The 27,332-nt window shown below is 32.1% G+C and overlaps 7 protein-coding genes across 12 annotated transcripts; 1 reads left to right on the top strand and 6 right to left on the bottom strand.

Moving 5' to 3' along the window:
• The first annotated feature begins 2,356 nt into the window (after positions 1–2,356).
• LOC105838539 (LIM domain-containing protein jub) lies at positions 2,357–9,669 on the top strand. Its single transcript, XM_012684174.3, has 6 exons — positions 2,357–4,845; positions 5,935–6,025; positions 8,035–8,204; positions 8,282–8,344; positions 8,425–8,607; positions 8,708–9,669. Exons 1-6 carry the CDS (start codon positions 2,908–2,910, stop codon positions 8,927–8,929), a joined length of 2,667 nt encoding a protein of 888 aa, XP_012539628.1. The 5' UTR covers positions 2,357–2,907; the 3' UTR covers positions 8,930–9,669.
• Positions 9,670–11,357: 1,688 nt separating this feature from the next.
• LOC105838540 (uncharacterized protein C18orf19 homolog A) lies at positions 11,358–13,131 on the bottom strand. Of its 5 annotated transcripts, XM_036285701.1 has the most exons (7): positions 12,985–13,129; positions 12,672–12,834; positions 12,298–12,586; positions 12,078–12,223; positions 11,921–12,000; positions 11,755–11,773; positions 11,358–11,593 (listed from the first exon to the last, which is right to left on the bottom strand). In XM_036285701.1, exons 2-7 carry the CDS (start codon positions 12,808–12,810, stop codon positions 11,571–11,573), a joined length of 696 nt encoding a protein of 231 aa, XP_036141594.1. In that variant the 5' UTR covers positions 12,811–12,834; positions 12,985–13,129; the 3' UTR covers positions 11,358–11,570. The 5 variants fall into 5 exon arrangements, 4 of the variants coding, with proteins under 4 accessions (XP_036141594.1, XP_028044906.1, XP_028044908.1 ...); XR_004962958.1 differs by having other exon boundaries at positions 11,755–12,000; positions 12,985–13,130; XM_028189106.2 differs by lacking the exon at positions 11,358–11,593 and having other exon boundaries at positions 11,672–11,773; positions 12,985–13,131.
• Positions 13,132–14,812: 1,681 nt separating this feature from the next.
• On the bottom strand, positions 14,813–20,374 carry LOC105838648 (angiotensin-converting enzyme). Of its 2 annotated transcripts, none has more exons than XM_036285696.1 (13): positions 18,969–20,374; positions 18,517–18,654; positions 18,270–18,428; positions 17,992–18,091; positions 17,754–17,897; positions 17,326–17,629; positions 17,081–17,233; positions 16,833–16,957; positions 16,579–16,754; positions 16,172–16,332; positions 15,966–16,088; positions 15,689–15,873; positions 14,813–15,609 (listed from the first exon to the last, which is right to left on the bottom strand). In XM_036285696.1, the coding sequence occupies exons 1-13, from the start codon at positions 19,104–19,106 to the stop codon at positions 15,488–15,490; spliced, it is 2,028 nt and encodes a 675-aa protein (XP_036141589.1). In that variant the 5' UTR covers positions 19,107–20,374; the 3' UTR covers positions 14,813–15,487. The 2 variants fall into 2 exon arrangements, with proteins under 2 accessions (XP_036141589.1, XP_036141590.1); XM_036285697.1 differs by having other exon boundaries at positions 14,813–15,588.
• On the bottom strand, positions 20,160–21,125 carry LOC105838649 (coiled-coil domain-containing protein 113). The gene is made up of 3 exons (XM_012684353.2): positions 20,951–21,125; positions 20,687–20,886; positions 20,160–20,222 (listed from the first exon to the last, which is right to left on the bottom strand). Exons 1-3 carry the CDS (start codon positions 21,123–21,125, stop codon positions 20,160–20,162), a joined length of 438 nt encoding a protein of 145 aa, XP_012539807.1.
• Positions 21,054–22,272, bottom strand: LOC114254287. Its single transcript, XM_028190234.2, has one exon. It carries the CDS (start codon positions 21,791–21,793, stop codon positions 21,269–21,271), a length of 525 nt encoding a protein of 174 aa, XP_028046035.1. The 5' UTR covers positions 21,794–22,272; the 3' UTR covers positions 21,054–21,268.
• A 140-nt stretch (positions 22,273–22,412) lies between these two features.
• On the bottom strand, positions 22,413–24,085 carry LOC105838646 (fas apoptotic inhibitory molecule 1). The gene is made up of 5 exons (XM_012684348.3): positions 24,008–24,085; positions 23,253–23,485; positions 23,063–23,188; positions 22,934–22,983; positions 22,413–22,811 (listed from the first exon to the last, which is right to left on the bottom strand). Exons 1-5 carry the CDS (start codon positions 24,025–24,027, stop codon positions 22,650–22,652), a joined length of 591 nt encoding a protein of 196 aa, XP_012539802.1. The 5' UTR covers positions 24,028–24,085; the 3' UTR covers positions 22,413–22,649.
• A 380-nt stretch (positions 24,086–24,465) lies between these two features.
• LOC105838644 (fumarylacetoacetase) lies at positions 24,466–27,252 on the bottom strand. Its single transcript, XM_012684345.3, has 8 exons — positions 26,914–27,252; positions 26,138–26,367; positions 25,883–26,023; positions 25,540–25,793; positions 25,257–25,463; positions 25,006–25,151; positions 24,700–24,817; positions 24,466–24,633 (listed from the first exon to the last, which is right to left on the bottom strand). Exons 1-8 carry the CDS (start codon positions 26,995–26,997, stop codon positions 24,557–24,559), a joined length of 1,257 nt encoding a protein of 418 aa, XP_012539799.1. The 5' UTR covers positions 26,998–27,252; the 3' UTR covers positions 24,466–24,556.
• Between the last annotated feature and the right edge of the window lie 80 nt (positions 27,253–27,332).

Here is a 27,332-nt window from a genome sequence, read left to right as displayed (position 1 = left end):
AATTCTTATACGCACATAGATATAATTGAATCATAATCCTATAAAAACTTCATTATCGAAACATAAAGTATCATTAAAAGATTGTTGTAAAAATAAAAGTGTCATTGTATACTCAAAGAAAAATTAATTAATTTTAACATATTAAAATATTTTATTTCTTTCTCCGTTTTTTAATACTTTTTTTAATACTCCGGTTTTTAAATACTTGAAATTTCTTTAGCACCTTAAATGTAAATGCCGTTTAAAACAAAAATATTGTATTTAAACGTATTTAAGAAACGGAGAAATAAAGTATTTTAATACCTTAAAATTTCTTTTTTAGTACATATATGTTGCGTAGTTCGTAGAAATTTATTGTTAATAGACACAACAGGAGGAAAAGCATATGGACAGCGATAGATGCTTCTACCATATTCGCGAATTAATCAGAAATCGAATCTTGAGATTGCGTCATAAGCTGAACCGATCGATCGATCAACCGGTATATATTGGCCAATGCGGCCGGCACAGGTGCCTGGCGCAACGTGGGTGCTGACTGTTTCGTGGGTGGTACGAGAGAGGGCTTGAGGTCTATGTTTTTTGTTCACCTTTTGGAAATATAAGATTTTCGTTGTGCGAGGTCACGACACCCACGCTATCACGTCGCGCGAACAGTTGCGATATGCGACGGGTGAAAACTTGGTTACTTTCCTGCGTAGGACGACAATGATTACAACAAGTATCACGCGCGACGTAACGATCGTCGTAACGATCAGATTAGGCTTTTTGAAGCTTTTTAATCAATATTTCGTAATGTTGTTAATTTCTCTGTTACTTATTTCATTTCAGATCAGTTTCAAGGTGTCAGATGTAGAATTACAAATTATAAATATATAATAATAAGATCTTAATTTAAAGTTGTAACATTTTGTACTTTTTAATTAATAAATTATAATAAATAAAACTATATATTGTATAATAATTTTAATATAGTTCTAGAATTATCTGTTTATTAATTAAGCATATATTTTAATAATCTTGTGCAATTAAATCTCAAAAATCGTAATTTGTGTGCAAATTGCACTTAATTGATATTAAATGGATTGTGCGCGATAATTAACCCATTTATCTAAAAATGTTACAGTTTAATCTAAAGAGAATAAAAAAGGTAAAGAATATAAGCATTTAGCGCAATTAGTTCTATCGCTGACCCATTTCTCAGAATTCATCGATCACGAGATGAGTCGCGTGATTATACACAAACCCCTGATTATCCTGAATCTTGAGTCCCAGTGCAATCGCGTTAGAAATTGTTATCTTTATAGGTCATGCGCGAAAGCGCATAATTAAATTTAATTAGAATGAAAGCAGAATTAGGATGACAAAGAGTGTCTTTTTCGAATTAAAAGAAATTAAGCACAACGGTCTTTCTAATAAATTATGACAATTTTTTAATAAATACATCATATTTAATATTTAATAAATACAAATATATATATCAATAATTATATTATGTTCTTAATTAATCAATTTTATATTTGTAAATTTTGCCAAATAGAATATGTGAATTTATGTCAATTTATTTATTAAACATATGTAATTATTGATATATTTATTAAAAAATTGTTGTAATTTATTTGACAATTATTTTAATTTTAATTATATTAAAATACCCACGTTTCTTTTCTTAAGAACATATGTCAAAGTGAGTATAAAATAATTAAAATAATTAAAATAATTAAAATAATTAAAACACTATCGAATTACATCGCATTATTATTCCGTGCACAGCAGTCACAACTAGACGAGATCAATATCATATCTTTGCTAACATATTCTTGACATAATCTTAAAAAAAAATCTGTTTCCATCATGATTTGCATTTCGTTTATCTGATATTGATGCATCGAAAAGATTTTTCGATATCTCTATCTATGATTAAAGATTTGAGACAAAAATAATTTTAAATTTATGTTTACCAGTAAAAATTACAATGAAATTTACAATTTACAAAATGTCGAGATTAAGCGTTATTTAAGATTGATAAAAATTGAAGGCTTGTAAAAAAATGTATCAATATAAGAAAGTAAAAATGTCAGAAAATTAATATTTTTCTCTTTATTAAATCTGAACGCAGAAGATGAGTCGTTATCCTACTAACGGTTAAACATAAAATCTGAGTTACATCTGTAGTTTTTACTCGTACCGTTGATGGCACTAGCGACTAACCGCCATGGAACGTTCTACACGGTTCTATACAGAACCGGTTTACCATAAAGGTTTTCTTGGTTCCTACATTGCTGATCAGTCCACATTGCTTGGAACTTGCTTTTAGCGCCGCAATATGATAATAAGCAGCAAGAGCAGCACTATAATGTCACGACACCTATCGCAGGTTTCTGTCTTGACATGAGACGATGATGACCTGTTCTGGCGTTACTGCGAGCGTATGCGCTATCGCATGAATTTTCGCAGGTGGTGATTTTTCGGTGCTGTAACGAGCGAAGCCCGAGGTGTGCGCCGGTCGGCGTGTTCCAACTCGTGGAGCAACAACACAAATTCGAGGCGCCCTGATCGAGGGGCGTAGCCCGAATTCGAGGGAGAAAAAAGGGCCTCGTAGTGGCCCCACGCAACATATACTCCGCGTCGGAAGTTTTGTGCTATCCCCGTCTGAAGATTACGAGAGCGCACACGTAAGAAGAATTACAAGAGGAAAAGAGAAGGACGCGAAGGAGAAGAAGAGAGCGAGTTGGAGCAGATCGCTTTTGACAAGCGGACCACCTACTGTGCCACCACGTACATACGATGTTGAGTCACATTAAATCGAATTCGTCAACAGCGCCTTGATTTTGAAAATTTGAATAAAGTGCACGCGCAAGAGCTGAACGACATTCGGAGTTATTATCGTGCTAACAACAATCGCTGCTAATGTGCAATTCGGCAGATACTTCCTACGTACAAAAATTAGGTTATTTGCATCTTGGAGATGATGCTGCAGATGCTGGTGGTACGACCAGGGGCTCAGGTTCTAGACCTGAAGCCCAGGTACCTGTATCGAGAAATACGATTAACAGAAACGACGCTAGAATGTCTGGTAGGCCGGTCGGCGCAATTGAAAGCTTTATTGAAGGTAATTCTTTAGATATTTCTAGACAGGTAGCTGCCACTGATTACAAATTATATGAGCGTGAAAATATAATAGCTGCTTCACGATTTGCGACGCCGAAGCCAGTGGAGCAAATCAGTGCACAACAACAACAGCAACAACAGAATCAAGCTCGTGCAGGCCATCAGCAGGCTCCTGTTTATGAAAATATAGATTATTATCCGCAGCAAAGTCAACCACATCCTCCTTATTATCATCCAATAGAATCTAGAAAGAGCCCCAAAAGTAGTCCCAGAGGTTCTCTAGTTGGTGAGTCTTATGAAGGAAATTACAGAAAAGCTCAACCGCAAGTGCCAACTGGTAATCGATATCAAAGTGCATCACCGGCAAAAGAATTACCACCATATGAAGCACCACCAGTATACGAAAACATACAGGAAGTGCACTTTTCTGAGAGCATGCAGAATAAGCCAGGACCTCAGGTTCCGCCGAATTATTATCATCCAGCAAATATTAATGGAGGCGATTATGTTATTATGACTGGAAAAGTAAATCAATCTCAGAATCAACGTGGAATGACTCAAAGTTTATCATATACTCAACAAAGAAGTGGAAGCATACGCGGTCAAAGTTACGATGGTGCAAGCTTACAGCGATCAATCGATTCGTCTACTGCCAAGTACTTACAAAGCTCATCCTCTGCTTCCTCAGATCATCAATCTGGAAGAAGCGCTTACGTACCTCCCTCTGAATTGCAACCACCAAATAGAAACTTCACTTACAACGCTGAACAGCAGCAGCAGCAGCAGCAGCAGCAACAGCAACAATCTCCAAGATCTGGTATACCATATCACAGTGAGTCTCCACCGATACGTTTACCACCAGAACCTCATCATTATCGCGGCTCAATAGAAAATTCTATGAGTGGACAACAAGGTTTTCGTGCTACAAATCAAGTTGATAATAACCAATCTTCTCAGTTTCGACAGGAGAATCCACAGAATTACAAGCAGTACGTTGAGACTTCGTCAAGGACTACAAACACGAATTTTACGGGGGATTCGCAAGCCAGAAATTCTCCAGTATACGGAATTCGTCCAGGAGAACAACCAACATGTCGTAATCCTCCATGTTATTCTCCAAATCGTGCAATGCCTCAGAATGATAGAAACTATCATCATCAAGAAAATTTCCCTACAAGAAACTCTCCAGTTTATTCTTCAAATCGCTCCACAGAACATTTGAGATTAGGCACATTGCAACAAAGTGACAGAAACTATATGCCAGAGATGTCAGATCTCTCACCTGCAAGAACCTCATCTTTATATTCTCCAAATCGAAGCGATCCTTCTAGGACCATTATTGCCAACAACACAGTAAGAGAATCTTCGAAAATAAGCCCAACTCATGGTCAAATGCCTGCATTAGATATTGCTTCGCAAAATACAATCAATTCTCCTAGACATGGAATATCTCTTTCGTCCAACAATTCTATTGGAAGTCCTATACGTGGACAGGTACAAGCTCCTGTCAATAGTGCTTCAACCAATGAAATTGACGCTAATGCTGGCCCCAGGATCACTAGCCTGCCTCCAGGTGTTACAAGTGGAGTTGCAGGACCCGTACTCTTAAATGCTGGTGTACCTGTATTACAAAGACCTCCTGATTCGGAAGCAAAAGAGAGAAAATCCGTCAGTCCACCGATCAAACCTGTACCTGGGAAAGGATTGTTACCCTACAATGTCATTTCTAAACCTTCGGTAAATCTGTTTGCTGAAATCTTTTTTTTTTAATTACGTGCTTTTAAAAATCTTGCATCTGCATGACAAATCTCATTTATGAAATCATATGCATGGAGAGAATTCTATTTTCTCTTGCACTTTTCTTTTCATCTATTATAATTGCATGTTTTACTAAAAATGGAATAAAATAGAAATAAATAAATAGTTTTTATCGTAAAATACATAAAATATATTCTATAAAAAAAAATAGATAATTTTACTTAATTTTTTTTTATTAGTTAAGATTACATTTTTATCGCATACAATGCAACTTATTCAGATAAATTATTGACGTGCCAAAGTAATTCATTTAAAATAATTTTTCAAAAATTATGACTTTTAAGACATGCTTTCATTGTGCCAGTGATGATCTCATTAATGCCGATAATTTTATATTCCTTTTACATAACGTCTGACCTGCGATGATAAGATTAACTCGCTTTTAACGTAAGAAATACAACTTGCAAATACGATGTATGTTTTTGTTTGCATTATACATCTTTTTGTTACTGTACACTGTGCAATCTGTAACACATAAAGTTTGGAAAATCGTTTATGATTTCATCCCCAAAAAATTCTCTCTTCAGGCGTTCAATGAGTCATAACCGGTAAATTGCTCGCCGCTGACAAACGCGACGTGCATTCGCCGGATAATATTTTATTCATGAGGCATCCGTATTTCTATACGTTAATATTTTCTGCCTTCGTTTTTCATCTTTTCCCACAGTTCTTTGTTCATTTATCATCCAGAAATCAAGAATGTGCATGAAAACAATAGCGTTTCGCGATATTTGCATAGAGTACTATATCAGGCGTTTAGGCGTAAAGAATAGTATCCTGTGTGTTGCGTGTGTAAAAATTTCAATACTTCATAAGTAATCTATATTTAATTAAGAGCGATAATTAATGACCATTATATACTTTCGTAATATTAATCTCTTGATATTAATTTATGTATGAATATTATATTGTTAATTGAAATATTAATCTTAATCATATATATTATATAGATTTTTCCCGATATTTAATTCTCAATGATTGATATGTTCTCCAAATTACGTTTCTCAGGGACCAACGGAAGCGGAAAGAAAGATAGAGGAGTTAACGAGACAACTCGAAGAGGAAATGGAAAAACAAGAGGAAGAGGGAGAGTACTTCGGTAAGAAAAAAAAATTGCTTACGTAATGTTTATTCGCTCGTCTCGGAAAACTAAGATTATCGTTACGCTTCGTGTTTCATGTTTCTACGCAGTAATAAGCTTTCCTAAACATCATGCTATCTGAATTATCTATTTAGACACTTTTTTGGCGTTATCTACACTTTCGTTTTACTTTCGTTCCATATATAAGTATGTAGTAAAATACAGGACGGATAGGAAGACTAAGGAAGCGACGATCGTAGGTTCACACGGTACGATCGCCCCGAGTAAATCCATATACCATAATTTTAGATACTTCTCTGAAACGCTAAAAGGCACGATATCAAGACTGTGCCAATTCCCACGGTGTGAGTTTGCAGTAGACCGGTTTCGGAAAACGGAATCGAGTTTTCGGTGCGTCGAGGATACTTTTTAGCACGATACTTCGACGTTGACATTCTCTCTCTCTCTCTCTCTCTCTCTCTTTCTCTCACGCGCGCGCGCGCGCACGTTCCGCATTAGCTTCCACCCACGTATCCTACTCGCATCTTTCTCTTACGTAAAGGGCCGAGGGCGAGAACAACGCATAGGTGCATACACAAACGGATAGCTCGATTGAATATTTAAAATAACACTCTTTAAAATAACGCTCATACCAACATCAATAGGCGTGACGTATTGAATCGATGCAGCATACGCGATTGATAGTTTCTATGGTTTCCTTGTGTCAAATATGATAAGAACGCATATACTTAGCCACAAAGTAATTTATAAGATTACATCTGACGCAGAGAAAATTAAATCGTATACATTCCTTGTTATCCCTTTCTTTTTTTGTTTTCCTCGTATGTTTATATTATAACTGTTTCAAGATAAATAAAAATATTTTGTTCTGAACCTAAATTCTAAATTTCTCTTTACTTTTTGCTCTTAATAAATTATGTTAGTCTGCAACTATCATATACTTTTCATTGTTTTTTAAATATAACATTTCTTACTTTAGTAAAACAGATAAAAAGATATTATTCTTTGATATTAGGAAGGGGATAGTCTTCTGATTTCGTCATTCTTCATAAATTATAAATAAATAATGAAAGATTGTCAAACGAACATATCGAATTGTTATCAAATCTATCTATTACTAATAGAATAGAATTTTTATCACAATAGAATAAAATTATATAATATCTAAGACATTATACAATATCTGTCTTCTAAAAATAACTACTTTTGCATTTATGAAAATGTTGATCAAGCAATTACAAAAAGATAAAAGAAAATACAGATATATGCTATAATGTATAACAATAATTTGCTGAAAAATAAATGTGAACGCAGCTTTACTCGTGCAATAAAGAATGAAGCACGAGCAGACAGGAACCTCGGTCGGCGAAGCAATGTCAGTCGAGAAGTGGCAGGCGTTTAGGCGAACGTAAATGTCCCTCTAGTCGCTTTCATACTTAGACGGCCAGTAGTCTTTATGTAACATCCTACATGCATGACCGTATCGCCGTGATCGGTAACAAATCTCATCATAGATAGATCAATTCGACTCGTTGATCGGATTCTATCTCCGGCTTGGCCTGAGTTGCAATTTCGGAACGTGTGTAGGTGCACGAGAATTTCGAAGAACTTACGCGAAGGGATGGCAGGATTGCTATTGCCCATTGAGAGCTGTGAGTTCATTGTATTTTCACCCGTAGTCATCCGTGATAATTTTCAAATGCGATAAACGCGTGCGACCCTGATAAATGTGCGACATTGTCACGTTTCGTCAATGGGTGGTATTTTTAACTCCTCAGTAAAGCTCAGGGTCTCGTGTTCTTCAATTCCGCGCGAATGCATTCTGACGATTTTCAAACTTCTTATTTTACGAAGTAATCCCATTCCTCATTGAATTATAATTTATATTTCGAGACATTAGTTTGCCACAATTATTTTGATTTTGATTTCGATTTTTGTTGTCTAACACAGGCAATTCTCAATTCGTTTGTAAGTATGTAAAATTTTACATTAATATTTCTTAATAGGTATTTGCCACACATGTGGTGAGAAAGTGACCGGTGCCGGACAGGCTTGTCAAGCAATGGGCAATCTCTATCATACCAATTGCTTCATATGCTGTTCCTGCGGAAGGGCTCTCCGCGGCAAAGCTTTCTACAACGTTCACGGAAGAGTTTACTGCGAAGAGGACTACTTGGTATGTGAGCTATTTTAATGCTGATGATTGAAATGACAGTTAATTCGCGTAACTCATGGAAATCGTTGTGTTCGCAGTATTCTGGTTTCCAACAGACAGCCGAGAAGTGCGCAATTTGCGGCCACCTTATCATGGAAATGGTAAACGACGAGAGTCAATCATTATCATCCGTTAGGTCTTCATTGTTATTCAGTGTAACGTCAGCTTTTGCTTTTTGCAGATACTCCAAGCTATGGGTAAATCATATCACCCGGGCTGCTTCAGGTGTTGCGTGTGCAACGAATGTCTCGATGGCGTTCCCTTCACGGTCGACGTCGACAACAAGATCTATTGTGTAAATGATTACCACAGAATGTTCGCGCCCAAGTGCGCGTCTTGTGGAAAGGGAATCACGCCAGTCGAGGTATGTGCACTAGAAATTAAATCGCTTACATCATCGAGGCGCATGATGAAACAGGCGGTCCCGATAAAATTCCTTTTTACCGAACTCCTTTCTATTTTAGGGAACTGAGGAAACGGTCAGGGTAGTCTCGATGGACAAAGACTTTCATGTGGACTGCTACGTTTGTGAGGACTGCGGCATGCAGTTGACCGACGAGCCAGATAAGCGGTGCTACCCACTTGATGGCAGACTTATGTGTCGTGCGTGTCACATCCAACGCATATCGCATACGCAACCGAGGGCACCGCAACCAGTGTCCGCTAGCTATCAGTTTATGGGCTAAATGCACTGATGTTTAAACTTTTTATCTCAGAGCTTTTCGAACTGCGCACGTAACGATCATCCGATAAATGAATACTTTGAAAATCGAGAGAGCAAAAGAATAGACGGTTGACATTCCCGAACTTTATAGAATCAGGACGTGTACGTACATACAGATACTTATTAATTATACATTACCTATCTGCCTAGTGAAAATTCTTCTTAGAATTCTTCATACAATTTTCAGATTTTGTACATAAATTTCAGAATTTTTCAGAATTTGTAATTTTATAACTTTTTAGAAAACTTTTTAACTTCTACTTCTTAGATTTTTTAATTGCAAATTGACCCAGATAGACATGTCGTGCTAAACATAACATGCAAACATTTATTTATGAATTTTGTAATGTCCTTGTAACAGCATAAAATTGCAACATCTATTTGAATCATTGCCTTAATAATAATAGATTAATTGCGTTTTGCTTTTGGCAAAATGAGCAGCATATTGTCGCAATTTTATAGCATCAAAAAATCTCTTTCTTTTACTGGCAACATTTATGTCGTATGAGGATACATCTTTGAGTATGTATATCATCATTTTCAATCTTCAAATTTCACTATACAGACAATATACAGAATATGTCTATTTGGGGAGATATTTTTTAGAAATGCTTCTAAGAAAATTTTTATCTTTACTATAATTTTTTATACACGCGAAGATTTCTTCTCCTATAATTTTTAAAGAAAATTTACAAAATTTGTAGAAGTATAAAATATTTCTTCAGAAATTTTTATAAATCCAAAATAAATATAAAAATTTTTTAATAGGATTATATTACGACATTAAAATTTTTTATCAAGATAATTTTTAAAATAAATTTTATCAGCAAAATTGAATTAGAAAACAAGGAAAGACAACGACGTGATATCGATTAATGTTTTTTGAAATAAGAATTTTCAATTTATAACACTATAACGGTATACAAGAGATTACTAAAACGTTTGAATTTTACGAGACTAGACATGTTATATCTGCTGTCGCTTTTACGTTGCAAATTTCCTCGAATAATTCCAGAATAATCAGATCTATCTGAAAACAGATTCTGTAATGTCTGCTACTTTGTCCGCAAAGAGTACAGATTTGATATAAGATCTAACATACACAAGGTTGATAAAATGATGATAAAAATGTTAAAATTTTTTAAAATATAATAATAAAAATCAAGCAGACATGTTGTATTACATAAGAAGATATTCGTGATGCGATTGTACATACATGCGTGGTGTTGCTTTTTGCGTAACATTCGCGTTGGTAACAATTGATTGTCGGTTTCATCATAAGTTTTACGTTACCTATTATACAGGATCCCCGTTGTAATAGTTGTCATTATTAATATATTGCAACATATTGAGATAATAATTAATATATCTTACGAAGAACGAATTATCGAATCAATACATGACGATAGTGGCTGTTAACTCAATGCATGGTATAAAAATAATAATCGATTATCTGTCACATATTAGATATACATTTTATGCAAAAAATGATATTTTAATCTTTTTTAAAAACACGACTTTGAAATAATTATAAGACTGCTATTAGGGAATTGATATCATTATATTGTCTTCTGAAAACAATTTGACATCAGTGCACGTAGTATATGATTATAAGTACAAGTTCCCATTTTTTAATCGAAGATAATTGAAATAAGTGGTATATTTAATATATACAATTTTTATTTATTACTTAGCAAAGATACTCTACGAATACGCAGTGATTTTATTAGGATGAACGAGTTGCGCAGGCAACTGTGATATAGTAGCATAATAATTATACGTTTTTAAGTAAAAACTTCGTACTCTTCAGCGTTATGTATATAATATTTTTATCAGGTGTTTATTATAATGCAAATTTATGACGGAAGTATGAATCTCGGGAACATTCCTGTGAATTTCCTCCGTCGATCAAGTTTCATTGTACTTCATATAACATCCATTAACAGTATTTATTAAGACAAAGGTATCGTCTCGCTATGAGGTATCGATTCACATAATATTGAAGTTCACCGATATATTTCGAAGGCTATAATGACGCCTGTAGCGTTTTCGCACAAAGCGTAGAGACTGGAATATGTAGGTGTGCTATAACGATAAATGCGACACTATTATATAGCATTGAATAACGCACAACTCGAGCTGCCAAATAACTATTGTTATTCTTCAGGATTGTTTCTACGTTTACATACAAGTCGCGCGCATACTGTAGATAAATAGTATAACCTTATTTAAATCGTACATACAATATATATATAAATGACTATCCTTCAATAAAGACAAACTGCAATAAGTGCATTTGTTACTTTTATTCAATATTATTGCATTGAATGGAAAAAGAATATATCTTTACTGTATGTGGAATAACGTCCGGGAAAATGAGTCGGAGAATATTTAATGCAGAAAATGATCCTTTTTTTTTATTATGATACAATATGTATATATTTCTAAAGAGAGAATATCATACATCATATCGACAACAAACCCCGAGCTACGCCGAGCCCAGTAGGTCCGACGTAGAATGCGGGAGAAATATCTATGACTTTGGTGGTTCCGTGTGTCGGTCCGTTTTACATTCTGTCTTGAAACTTGTCGTGTGTTCTGCTTCATATTTCTTTGACTGCACCGGCTATAACACGATTAAAGACGATTACGAGGAGACTCACATGCTGTTGTGTCGATCGAAGAATTGAGATCGACGATAACATTATTCCCGCGACAGGAGAATCTCGCCAAGAACAAAAGCAACAGAAATCAGGGCGATATACTTAAGATTGATCGGTAACCTACTTATAGCTTTGCCCGCAGGCTGCACCACACGTGTGTGCGTGTAAAAAGAAAACAGAGACAAGAGATAAACGTTTTAAATATCAACACAGAGATAGATTATATGTTAAACGGTTTATTTCTTCAATTTCATAACGTGACATTGCATTCCAGGCGTTGCATTACTCACCTCTGCTGTTTGAAGCTTGAATGACAATGGCTTCACATAGCCTAATTTGCTCAATTGTCTAATTGCCATTGTCGTTCCTCCTGTTACGATTTGATATTAATATTTAACACATTCGAGGCAAATTATCTGTCGCGTGAAAATATTGAAGACTACGAACCAACAGTAACAGTGTATCTAAGCGGGGTAAATATCTTGTAAAGCGCATAAATAATGGCCCAGTTACCAGCATTCGAGTTACGTACTAAATCTACATATTTTTCACTAAAATTCATGTATTCCAACAGTTGCACTACGTCCACGCCGCTAAAAATAGATTCTATTAATTAATTTGTCACCCGACGCAAGTGCAACATCAACTGTGCATTAATGGTATGTACTTTATAACGGCAGTATAGAATATTGCTACCCATCCTATAGAAGTGATCACATGCACAGGTATCAGCACGTGCCAATAATCTTTCGTCATTTGTTTCATTTTTTGAAATACTGTGAGTTTTTGTTCCGCCTGAGGCTCTTGCCCGTCAGAACCTTGCTTGTGATCCGAATAGTGCGCCAGAATAATACCATTTTTGTTAATATCCTGTCTCAATGACTTTTGATATATAAATATATTATTTACAAGACCTAAGGAGTTATATGACGCAGCTCTATAACGGTGATATCTTTCTGTAAATGAAACGAGTTTAATGATGCACTTTGAACTCACCGTGTGAACTGACGTGTTCACCGCGTTCATCGTGTCCGAGCTTACCGGGAAATGCTGACCTCCAGCGCGTTGTGTTGACACGACATGTGCAACATGCCGACAGTGGGAGATATTTCGTTAACAATACCGAGGCATTACCCAATTCGACGCTGAATCTCAATCCGCGAGCGAGGATTACATCCATGTTCGAAAAACGCCGCTTCTTTTCCTAACCAAGAATTATAATGCTCTTATGCCGTTGCGAATTGTCACTGTATGATAAGACTTTGGACAATTTGTACATCGAGACTTTACGAAGGATTTGTGATTTCGATTGTGTAGTGCTCAAATAATTACGGTCATCACAAAACTTGCGTACCTTGACATATCACACCACACGGCGCATCGGTCACAAAAGTTACAAACCATAGACCTTACAGATATGGACTGGCAGTCAGTGCTTCCAGTCTCGAATCTTTTACAGCAGCGAGCGATCGACAATCGACTATCTGTATCTGCTGTCTCCTTTCCTTGAAGGAGACCGCTCGAGAGAAAAGGAAACAGCAGATAGTCGAGCGCCGTCGAGCTATTCGCTATCCCCTCCACTTACAGCACGCTGTGTAAAGATTCGTTCAACAGTGTTACTAACCCACTAAATTATATTGTCTAGAGAATTTTGTTGGTACCAACATTTTCTCATCTAGTTTTTTAGGGAAAATGTGTTATTTAATATTGATTACTTCTTTATTTATTAAAACAATAATGCTCTAAATATATGTATTTATATATTAATATATATATTTCTATATTAATATAATATATGTATTTACGTATTAATTTTTAATAATATATTAATATTTTTTTAAGTAATGCTAAATATTAATCCAGTAGTCCTTTCTCAACATTGTTATAAGTCACATTTTAACATCGCAGTTAACATACGCTGCATTATTATCAATTAAAATCTACAAGATTGATATACCTGCCAATAGATATGATCTATTATGCTTGGAGACTCTAAGTACTGGACTACTTATATGTTTGAATAAGTAAATATTATACAATTTATTGTTTAGATTAAAAAATGTATTCCTTAAGTATATTCAAAGATAATATCTTATGATGATATCTTGATTTACTTTTTATAGAACATACAAAAGAACTGCAATTGGCAATAAAAAGCAAAATACATAATGCAAATTACATAAGAACTGCATATATACAGGATGTTTGGCAGGACTCTTTAAATTTCACTTTTTAAATGTTCCTCCACCTGTGGCTGAATACCTTTAACATATATATAGTCTTTTTTTCTAAACAGGATGTTCATTCCATATTACATAGCAATAAAACCAAATGCAGGAATGGAAAGGATTATAATAACTTCAGAAGTACGTGTAATTCTTTCTAAAATTATATCTTGATTAGCATTAAATAATTTGATTAACATAAAAAAATATAACTCATCTCATTGTTTCAGTGCTTAAAAATAAGAGGACATTTAGTTGCCACGATTTTTAGAGACGTTACTTTGATTTACAATAGTTTTATTGATTCAAAGTAAGTTGCATCAAAATATAGGAAAAAAATGTAGTCTGGTCTCTATTGACGCTCATGATTTGGATACAATAAAAGGTCCATTTCTATGATGCTAGATCACCATTAAAAATATGATTCAAACCACTTAATCAAGATAAAATGTATACAGGAGAAGAAATTATGCAGTTATATGCAATAAGTTTCTTTCTCCTCACATTTCTAAATTCTGTAAATAATTGCAATGTAATCAAACGGTCCCTTTTTTTAATCTCCATTTTGGAAGACCAAAGATTTGTCTTATGCAAATTATGAACTTAAAATCTGTGTACAGAAGCAAATTCACAATCTGTCATTTACGAGTTTCTTGCTTTCACAGCCATACATTGAGATTCCAATTAATGTAAATAATTCAAATTTCTGTAGAAAATAATTCATATATATTCATATCTAACTATATTTAGACACGCGCAACTTAAACAGTATTTCATCTAAAGTGAGATCATATAGAGTGAGAAGTCGCTTTCTTCACCTGATGGTATCTCTTGATAACATAATCGATTAGCTTGTTTAATGGCTGATTTTGACAAGCATCAATTATTATGTGGTTCGTTACCACAAATCACTTGAAAGTTCAATGTGCGCGTAACATTTTCTATTTTAAATATTTATTATTTTGAGCACTGTTTTAATTTGAGTCTTATGTTTGTGTTACAGTATCATCGCAGTTTCGTGGCTGAATAACTCCGCTCGTTGCGCATCGGCTCGGTGAGTGACATTTTCTTTATGCAACAATGAATCTATGAAATTTATATTAAATGTCTCTTTATGTATTATGTATTATAAATAGTACAGATAAACGCGACTTTTCATAGATTCATCGTTCTAAATGTATTTTGTTTGCATTTTTTCGTAATAATATACTCGATCGTAATGTACGTGTACCCGGTAAACTTTTTTGTCATTTTCATTAAAACATGTATAAATGTATATACTTGTTTGATTCGCCATTACTTGAATTATCTGGCTGTCATGTAGCCATAATAGATTTGGCCAGGATCAAAGAAAGTTGAGTCCAATTTAGCCGGAAGAAAATTTTAAGAAAAATTTTTATCCGGAAAAGAAATAGAAAACTATACTTTTTTATGTCGAACAAAGATGATAAAAATGTGTCTAAATAAACAGAAATCTTTTTAAATAATCTTTTATAAAATATAATATACATTAAAAAGTAAATTAAAGTAAAACTCTCTTTTTCTTTTTATAATATGATTTAAATATATATTATATAAGAAGAATTGTATGTAAATGGACTCTTTAAGTTACATAATACATAATATATAAAATTATAAATTAACAAAAAATTTTAAAATTACAAGCAGTAGAGGGAATAAATTCCACAATCCAATTCTCCGTGCACCGTTTTGATGCCATTGAGCGAATAATACTGAAAAAAAATGAAAAATTCCTATTCTCACAAGATACACTTTGTACTTTTTAGTGAATAATATTTGAAGTTAATTAATAAATATTAATTTTAAATCAACCTCTGTCATCACGATTTGTGATCCAGCCGATTACAGGCTGCATCTCATTTTGTCGTTTTAACCACACATTTAAAGGCTCAAAATATTTGAGTATGGCACCAGCGTCTAGTCTATTCGTTCTACCTCTCGTCATTTTCTTGACAATATCTTGCCATGGTCTAGAAGCTCCCGCTGATAAAATATCCCTGCATGTAAATACGAAAATTTTATTTTATTAATAAAATACTCAAGTATTATTAACTGCTATTTTATTAATCTCTTTGCAAACTTTACATACGATAATAATCGACCAGCTTCTCGTGATCTGTAAAGATCACAAGTATGCAATTCGCCAGTGTGACCAGAAATTTCACACAGAGACTGGAACAATTGAAACTGTAATACAATGCTTACAAAATACCTAAAAATGGAAGGTATAAAAGATATAATATATTTTTATGCAATACTGTTTTTATATAATAATATATTTATTATATATTTTACTTGGCATAAGAACTATCTGCTGAAATGTGATACTTTGCCGCTGGATCGAAGTTTCTTTCAAATCTAGGTACAGGTGGAACGATACCTTGATATTGCAATCTTAATTTCCACCAATGTGCTGTCATATCTTCCACGCCATCACTGAAGACACGCCATCTCCACTTAAAAAATAGATAAGTGCAACATTGTAATTATTATTTAATCATAATAATTATTTAATTATTTTTTCTTACAAGTATGACAATAATACTTGTATATTTTTAAATTAGGAATATTTTGTGAAATAACAATAATTATTATTTTATTAATAAATAGTCTAAGGGTAGTAATAAAGACAATATTTATATGCATATATTATTAAATATTATTAGGTACTATTAATTATTTAATTATTTGCTATAACTTACCTGATCAACTATATAAGCAAACGGCATGTAAGCCACTTTGCGAAGAGCCATTAGCATCAAAAAATTTATGCTACTATCGTAGTCGTTTGTTAAATTATTGAGCAGTCCAATTTTATGTAAATGTTGCTGAGTAAAAACGGATAAACCTATTGCATCGCTAACAGCTTCGTGAAATCCTAAATAAAAAATTATAATAATATTCAAAAAATTAACAGAGTGTGCAAAATTTTATAAGACGTAAAGAAAAAGTATACCTGGAATCGCTTCATTTCGGAATAACAGTGGATGATCCTTGTATTGCAAATAATATTGTAAATGTGCCATTTCATAATGAGTAGACAATAGATCTTCCATTGTAACTCTAGTACATTGCTTTATTCTGCAATTAATTTAAAATACTGTTCAAAAAGTACTATCCCAATGTACAAAAGAAGATATGTGAGCATTAAATAAAAATTATAAATCAATTTCTGGCTACGTGGCAAAAATAATAAAAAATCACCTGTAATCAATTTTATTACAAAAGTCCCATGCACTAGGAGTGCACTTAATTTCTCTATCAATAGGTTTCTCAATTATCGAGTATTTCCAGAATTCTGGTGGCATCGGTTTCATACCAAGTGAAGTAAAGAACTCTTCTGCTATTTGAAACATCCTTTTTGCATTAACAAAAACATTCTTTTATAAAGTTACTTATATTTTATAAATTTACATAAAATTTATATGCACATATAATTTGTAACTTACCTCATTGGAGTGATATTCTGAATTATCATCTCCAAAGTTACATCAAGCTTTCTGCTTGCAGGAAATGGTTGCACTAATTCGAAGAGATTTTCCCAATTTTGAGCCCATATGTCACCTAAAATATGCGCCGGTAAAGGCCCGTCATTACGTATTACTTCACCATATCTTTCAATTAGTTTTGATCGCACATAAGTAAAAAGATTTTTATAAAACGGAGTTATGGCTGACATTATCTCCGCCATATTTTGCTGGAAACATTCATCTTCAAACAATTCTTTCATCTGATCGCCAGCATCAGCGAAACCTTCGACAAGAAACACGTTTTATTAGTTTAAAAAATATACTTTTAAAGAAACATAATATTTTTAGCAAATTCTTTTAAATTTAATAAAACAGAGTGCCACATTTAGGATCAAAGATTTTTATACCATTTAATTTAGCTGCTCGATTTGCCAATTGAACATATCTTAAATATTTATTTTGAACTTGTGGACCAATCGCTTCGTGCCAAGCTTGCCAATAATACAACAATTCATCGTAGTTTTTGGATTGTGCCATTATTTTATTTATATCTAAAAATAATTTACACACATATATATAAGCCTATATATGATATTTTTTATACGCATTTATTTTTGTAATAATTAATTGACTTGATTGACTAACCATGATCCAGACTCAAATTACATTTACCATCAACTTGTCTGTATGGACATATTCTGGCTTTAATATAAATCTCTTTCATTTCTGCTATTAAACGATATATCTGAAAATTAGATACAATCGTTACACATAAATGTATATAATAATAAATGACACGCAAGTCACATTTATTTAGCTTTTTAACTTTTAACAATAGTAATTAATTAATCGATTACAATCATTTATATGATAATTAAAAGATTACATATTAATATTATTTTTATCATGAGTTATTTATCTACCTCATTAAATTTATCATCAGTTAAAGAACTTCGACCTCTCGTAGCAATCATTTTTAATTCTCTTCTTGCTAAAGGATCTGGTATTCGGCTCCAAGCAAAAGTGATTGCTTTCCGCCAAGAAGCTCTTTCAAATTTTAATTTTAATGTTTGTTCGTCTATCTGGTGATTAGATAAAATATTATATAAAAGATTAATAAAACGTTAGATAAATTATTTGTGTCGCATTAATTAAAAAAGTTTGTTACACCATTTTCTGATGATTTGCATCAGTAACGTTTGTTGCAAAGTTCCATTGCGCTATTGTCACTCTTGTGCACATTAATGAAGCTGCGCTATCGTATTCTCTAAGAAATAAAAGGGCATCCCCTAAATTCATGTTGAGGCCCTTTAAGTAATATGTAAAAGAAAAAATATTAAATAATAGTACTACTTAAATATAATTTTATATAAAATTTTAAATTAGTAATATTAATAAAAAGACAAAAAATATATTTTGTTTGATTTTAAAATTATAAAAATAACTAAATAAAATTTAATGGTCTACGTATCAAATATATTACATAATATAAAATGCCAATAATTAAATACATTAAAACTACTAATTTTAAGAGTAATAATTTTCTGTGTGTATGTGTGTGTGTGTGTGTAAAACAAAAAATTTAACTTTGGCAAAGTAATTAAATTTATTCACTGTCTTACCTCCAAATACTTTCCATATGTTTCTCCATATAATAGAATAACAGAAAAAGCAATGAAATTTCGAATTCTTACTGTCGTCATTCTCCGTGACAAATTCATCGTTGCACCAATTGACATAACAACCCTCGTTGCACACATTTAAAGATATTTTTCATTCTCCAAAAAAATTGTACATATAGTTTATCACAATGCAAATAGACAAACACAATAAAGACTTAAATAAGTTTGCATAAACAATTTATATATCTATATTATTTATGTTATCTATTATTTTTAATTACACTAACACTTTAATATTAATACAATCTACATATTTGAATTACATAATAGAATAATAATTCTTGTTAATGTAAGATGCATAATACAACAGTTTACGCCGCTTCCAGCAAACGCTAAGCCATAATTTTAAATTCAAGTAGTGTTACATGTCAAAAAGTTTAAGAAAATTGAATCATTATAAGCGACATCCTACTATACAAACACGATGTTCTTCAAATTTATAGACTTTAGTACAACAATCGATCAATCGTTCGACAACTGAATTAAAGAACCAAGTTTCGATGCTGTCGTCGCGGCAAAACTGAATCGTGGCAGAAAGAGAGATGGGTCTTCCGGGACAGATATTATACGAGTAAAAAGAGGAAGGGACAGGCACTATCGGTGCGTGAAGCGTAACTACCTAACGCATCGTAGCACACCAAAATCTTTCTACATCGTTTTAACTTCGTAATTGCTTGGTTAAGTGTGGGTCATAATAATGAATTCGTAAAAATCTTCAATATTTCTATATCTACAATAAAGGTGGTAATAGTTTTCATCCTTTTATTTTTATATTTACCTTTAAAACATTTATTAAAATTATATACTTGTTAAAATGGCATAGGTATAGAAGAACACAACACAATAAAATTAATTAATAAAAATGTATCTAATTTACCTGCATGTATAAACTCAAATATGTAAATCCAAGTAAATAAATATAATCTTAGCTTTTAAATATATTTACATTTTTTATTAATTAACTAGGATTGGAAAAATATACAGCAATTTTTCATGCGTCAATTTAAAAATAGTTTGACTCATACCTTACGCGCAACAGAATATTTTTTACAACGGTATATATCTATTTTCTACGGTAGAAAAGTAAAGAGACACATTGTATCTTGATTTCATGTAATTGTATCCGTCATTCTATGTAATTTGGATTGTCAATATAATAGTGGTTGGATATTTCGACTCATTTTCTAAAAGTTTCTGAAAACAAAAAATATTAGCAAAACTTATAATTTTTAAATAAAATAAAGTCATTTTAATTAATTAAGTATTCTGTTAATTTTGACACTTAATTATTGTTCCTTAATAATTGTTAATTACAATATTATATTACTATGCATTTAAGACATATCTTATAATTGCTTCTGAGACTTAAGTATTATTCGTTGAATCTCTCTTTGCCTGCTTAATTGCTTGTGTTTTTTTTGTAATTCTTGTAGTTTTATGCGTAGTTTAATGGAATCTATGACGCTTGGCATCTGTATTTATGACATAATTATGGAAGTGCAATAATATTATAATAAATAAATTTTTAGAATTGTGAAATTCTATATAACTCCTCGTATAAAAGATTAAATATTAGTCTAAGAAAAAAGATCTTTATAAATAAAATATTAAAATTTAAAATACACATTATGTTGCACAGAAAAATAAAAGAATTTTACCTCAAAGGTATTTATTAACTCTATCATCGATTTAAGCTGTTTTTCTTTCTTCTCTATTTCATTTTTTGCAGTAATTTGTTCGGAATGCAATGTCAGAATTTCCTGTTTTTTGGAAACAACTTTATCTCTTACTTCATTCATAGTTAACGTCAAGCCATCTACTTTTTTTTTGTGTTTGGTCAATGCAATGTTATAGCGACCTGCATGAAATTCAACAATTCATATAAATACTGCAAAAATGAATATATAGTATCTATTCCTTACCCGCGATTTTCTTCATGTCGAGCAGATATCGATTTTTTTCATCGATTTTTTGTATGCAAACTTGATTTTCTATGTTCAATTGTTCGAAGTCTATGGCGCGTAAAGCCTCGCCCAGTTCTTTTCTCTGCTTCAGCTGCAACTGAACTCTTCTTATCTGGCACTTTATGGTGGTCATCTTCAATCTGATTTGTTCTGTTATGATGTCGACTACTTTTAACCATTCTTCTATAAATCTACACGATAAACTTAAGTCTCTTGTATGTCTTTATCAGATCTGTTTACACAATTATCGAGGAGTTAATATATAATTGTGGGATGTTAATGATAACACCTGATAAACTTCTCAGCTGGTATCTTCCCTGTAATGCTATCTGCGCCTTTCTGTACAACATTCTGCTCAAATTCCTCCCTAGTTTTACAAGTTTCACGAATGTTAATGTGATTTTCTTCCATTCGCGCTCGCAGATATATCTTTTTCTTTTTCGACGACTGTTCAAGTTTTTCCAGTTCCATCTGTAATTCCCGAATCTCGATATTTGTCATCTCGATACGAACCATATACGTGATTCTACAATTCAACAAGAGATAATCGTAATTGTAACTAAAAAGAAAAAAATTGTGACAGAAATTATAGCGGACGAACTTTGTTCTTCCCGTTGGTGCCCTGGCTGTTAAAAGACTTGGCGTGACGTGTCGACTTCCGGATCGCACGCTTGCAATGCTCACTGAATCTTTGTCGCGATCATTCACAAGACTTCCGGTTACGCTCATAACGGGTGACGCGCGACCGTGTTGAGGCGCGATTTTCTGTAGGCGCTTAGCGGTTTCTAAAATTTGTGCCATTTCTAAACAAGATTAAAGAGATTTGTTAATATCAACATCAAATGTATTTATTATCTGAAAATATTAATTAAAATGGAAATATAAAAAGTTCAGAATAATTTAAAATAAACGCACATTAAGTTAAAAAATTACTTTGAAAACTATCAGGATCTCGACGTGCGAGGTATCGTTCAAAAATGTCATTTTCTAACCTCAGATATAGATTCGAATAAACAATAGTTTCAAGTATCTGTCGTAATTCTGTTTCTGTCATTTCTAAAAATCAATAAAGCTTCTGTTATTTTCAAGATTTTTAACAATTAAGTTACATAAATTTCCTTACCTTCATAACAATAATAATCATCTTGTTTAGGAGTTAAAATTAAAGATCCAATGCTAAAAGCACTGCCTTGTTGTTGTGACATATTTAATCTTTAATTTTAATCTTTAAATATAATTTTTTTAGATTAGTTAAAATTTTATATTTTATTGAGATTATCTGACGTTATACAATACGTGTATTTAAATTATTCTGGTTATACGTCACGTAAACAAGAATGTAAATTTCAACTATTTTCAAGTATTACTTTTTAATAATAAAATATGTTCTTAGATAAATTTTTACAATACGCTGAATTATATTTAGCAATTTTATTTTAGATTCATAATTTAAAAAATATACACAAAATTACATGGCACATCGAATAACATGAATTACATTTGAATATTTTACATTATATAAATATTTTGTTAATAATGTGTTTCACACTTGTGTGTTTAATAATTCTTATTATTTATGGTTATCAATAATGTGCATATCCTCTCTTTCTTAACGGTCGGTATCACACAAAAAGTCTAGACAAGTTAAAACGTGTATTTAGGATTCTTCCAATAAAGCTTCTTGCTGTATTTCAGTGTCATTGATATATAAAATGTATGCTATGCCGATCTCTTTTTGTTCCGAACTGTAAGATCTGATAGCGGCCGGTAAATCGCCAACGGAGAAGAGAATTTCTGCACCGCCGTCCATGAATTCGTTCTATATACAAATTATTATTTAATTATTATTTAATTTTAATATTAATATTAATTAAAATACATATTTGCCGTATATTTGAGTAATTAGAAAAGCATGGTAGAAAATTCTTCTTTTATTATTACCTCAACTTCCACTTCTTTTCCATTTACCCAAACGCTGTGAGCGTGTTTATCTATAATTGTCATAAAATAAGAAACATGTATAACTTATAGCAGTATTTATATCCAAATTATACTACTTTGATTAATTACCTAGTACAACTCTATATTCTTCGTTTCCAACTTTGGCCAACCAAGTCTCTAGTATTTTTGATTGCGACTGTATAAATTGTTTGTAACTCTTGCCATTCACCCACAATGAATAAGAATATTTCAGACCTATTTAATCGTAATAACAGAATAATGAATTTATTATCATAAAAATAAAATTCTTAAGCTTTACCTGGCATTGGATCGACTCTGATTACAAACTTGGTGTTATTGAACATAAAAACTTCATCACCGACCAGACGAAACATCCAATCTCTATGAACTATTGTGTTGCCATTGATTTTTACCACACGTCGGCCTGTTGCTGTTCCATGTTCAAACTCGACCACATGATTCCCGTCGCTTAAAGGAACGGTCCATTTGGCGGTAGGTTCGTTCGCTGAAGTTTCCAAATTGTGAAGGCTTCTAAATATATGTTAAAACAAACGCTATAGTATTAAAAAAAAACTTTATTAAAATAATGTATATACAAACTGTCAAAGAACGTTATGTAAGTGCTAATTATAAATTAATAACAAACGTAAGGTGCAAATAGCGTTTATGTGTAGCGATCGATAGTTTACTTTTGAAACTTTTGTCAATAATTACAGAGTACAACAGGCTATATAATAATGTTAAAATAGTAATTTTAAATGCGTATATATTTATACAAATTTTTCCATGTGTACATGTAATATATGTTTAAACAAAAATATTAAGTTAATAAAATAATTGTATATTCTTTACCATGTTTTGTAACAAACGCTGAAATTAGTGCAACCACTAGTACAAGTGCAATGTTGCAATGATGACCTTCACACTGTGCAGCTCATATTTGCGTAAATAAAAATATCGATAACTGCTGAGATACATTGAAACAATGTATGTGTTAAATAACTTTCTAAAAATATAAACATTTTATAACTCAAATTTGTATAGTTTGCTTACCGAAGTAGAACGCCTGCCATGTTTCTTGTGCCTGCACCTGTACTGGCCACTATATTGATCGGTCTTACTGCGACTATTCCCTCAATCAATAATCAAGTCATTTTATATATATGTTATACCACGCAACATTATTCCTTTAGCCCATTATAGTAAATTGCTAACTTTTTATTATTCCAATTATACAACTTGTATTTAATAGTATACGAAATTTAATAGTAAGAAATAATTATTTTATAACAAATATTTATTTTGTAAATATAAAACAATAATTATAAAACCAAAAATTTAATTAGTCAAACATTTTTATATTTTAATTAAATATCTTGATTAAAAATTAGTCACTTAATTAATTCATATGTAATAAAATTTTATTTAATTTAGAGTTAAAATTAAATATTATTATCTTTTTCAAATCTCGCTATTGATGGATTGGTATAATAAATTATAACAATGAAAAATAAGAGTGCATAAAATAAAAAATTTATTATATAAAAATGAAGTATAAAATACATAGAAGATAGCAAAATACGTAATTTTTATGCATCAATTTCAGTTTGTGTTAGCAGGTAACAATTTACCCGTAGATGATCCAAATCCAACTTGATAACCATCGCCGACGCAATAACCTAAAAAACAATGTCAATGAATCAAGTAATTTTAGAGAAATAATAAGAAATTTATAATTTACTTACCGCGAATGGTCACCTCATCGCCATCCTGAAGGAATTTTCTTGTAGTACCATCTTTTAACGGAATAGCATGTGTACCTTTCCAAGATAGCTCGAGCATACAACCATAAGAATCCGGAGTCTAAATATAAAAATGTATTTTTTATAATTACATTTATATAATAGAAAAATAATTTATGTAAACAGAGTTTGTATGAATAAATGTTAAAAAATAAGTCAATGAATGAAATGGTCGAAAACTAACTTAATATATTTATTGTAATGTCAAGTAATAAATCAACTAAAATAATAGTCACATTTTGAACGCACATTTCCACTTATAGTCCCGGAAGCCATTAAATCGCCAGGATTAATGTTGCACCCGGTAACTGTATGATGCGCTAATTGTTGTCGCGGAGTCCAGTACATGTATTTGAAATTACTTCGGCTTATAGTTGTAATTACACCACTTGGAGCTACAAAACAATTAGAATTGTATAGAATTAATATAAAATCTAGGAGTCATATATAAAACGATAATAATTCTTATGAAAAAAGTATTAAAAAGGATTTTTATTTACCTTTAAGATCAACTTCCAATTTAATATCAAAATTACACGACTCGTCATGTTGCAAATACGGAAATGGTTTTGGATCTTGAACCATATTTGGTACCTTAAAGGGCTCTAGAGCTTCCATTGTAACAATCCATGGAGAAATTGTAGTTCCAAAATTCTTCGCGCCGAATGGTCCTAATGGAACATATTCCCATTTTTGAATGTCACGTGCTGCAAGAAAGAAAAAAAATTGTAAAGCATAATGATACATTTAGTAAAAAGTAATTTTTTAAAAATTATATTATACCACTCCAATCGTTCATTAAAACCATCCCGAAGATGTGATCATATGCCTTCGAAGCTGGAACAGTATCACCGACATTTGTAGGTGGACCACCAATGAAGAAAGCAACTTCGAGCTCGAAATCCATTAATAAAGAGCGGCCAAAAACAGGTGCTGCACCTTCAACCGGACATGTTTGGCCACACGGTCGTCTGATGGGTGTGCCTGATACAACAACGGAACTTGCTCTTCCATGATAACCGACTGGCAAGTATTTCCTGTATATGTATAAACGTTTTACTTGTACAATTCCTAAAATACATTCACACATATACAAAAGTATATAATAATATATTTAAAAAATTACCAGTTCGGCATCAATGGATTTTCTTTTCCACGAAACATAATGCCGATATTTGTAGCATGGTTTATTGATGAATAAAAATCAGTATAATCGCCAATTTTTGCTGGTAAATGCATTATGGCATCCTTCTGAGCAACGAAAATTCTAATAAAAATATTACAATAATTAAGAAATAATTTCTAAAATGATCTGTAATGTACATGTAATATCTATATAATATTTATTATTAAAATTAATTTTTGTTTATTGATTTCTTACCTAGAGCGAATTTCTGGATCTTGCAAAGTATGATTACTAGCAGAAAGCAGATCTTGAAGTTTTGCTCTTGCTTCTAGCCATGCTGGTCTTCCAAGAGACATAAAATCGTTGAGAGAATCACGACGAAACACATCCTGCTTACTTTGTAACAGTGGTCCATTGAAGTAATTTGCGATAGCACTTAAGTTTAAAATTTCGTCACCAATTGCTACTCCAATTCTTTTCTCTGGCTAAAATATTTTAAATATTATTAATATTATATTTATTTTATAACGATATAACTTACATAATTATTAAAATGTTATACTATGTAATTCTTATATTTTTTAAAAACAAATGTTTAATAAAATTTGACAATTTTTTAATATTATAAAATAAAGTACTTTATTGAAATTTATGATAGTATATTAAAATATCGAACGATAGTAAGATACCAACGGATGGTACCAAAATAACATTGCTACTAGACGGCGTTGAATGCGAACAAGAACGGAATGAACGAACACATTCTATTCATCACGTAGATATCACACAAATATCACATAAAGAAATATATTATTTATGCCTAATATTCTATTGCGTAATTGTTCTGATAATCTCAAGCATATTATATAAATTCATAAAATTAATAATATTTTATCACTATATAAACCATAATTCTATAAATATCAATGAAGTCGAAAATGCATAGTCATATATCTATTTCTATTTGCTTTGAAATCACATGACGTAGCATGATTTATATATAGTCTACGATGTAATTGGGCTTTGCTCACCTTGTCTTTCGTAGAGAAGACACCGTATGGTAAATTTTCGATCGGAAAGTCACAAGATGCTGAGTAATTGATGAAAGATTTCATGGTTAGAGCTGCTACGAACGACTGTCTGTCGAGACGGTTTCTGTCGCATGTGCTAGTAACGACGATCTGATAAGTAGCGTTCGAGACGAGCGTCCCACCGAGCTAGTCTGAGCAGTAATTTATACACCTGTTTACGATGTTCGAAGCAGGCGAGCCTCTGGTTTAACTAGTTCTATACATTAATGCAACGAAAACCATATTACCGGTTGTTTTTAATTTTAGTTACCTTGAAAGTTGATCAGTTAAACATGTGATACTACATATACAATAAAAGCAACATGATTGTTGTTACGTAACATATTTATGTTCCAGTTTACTCTTTTTTTTTAAATAAA

Source organism: Monomorium pharaonis, chromosome 4 (assembly GCF_013373865.1).
Source record: "Monomorium pharaonis isolate MP-MQ-018 chromosome 4, ASM1337386v2, whole genome shotgun sequence".
NCBI lineage: Eukaryota > Metazoa > Arthropoda > Insecta > Hymenoptera > Formicidae > Monomorium > Monomorium pharaonis.
This window is presented reverse-complemented; position numbering and strand designations above follow the sequence as displayed.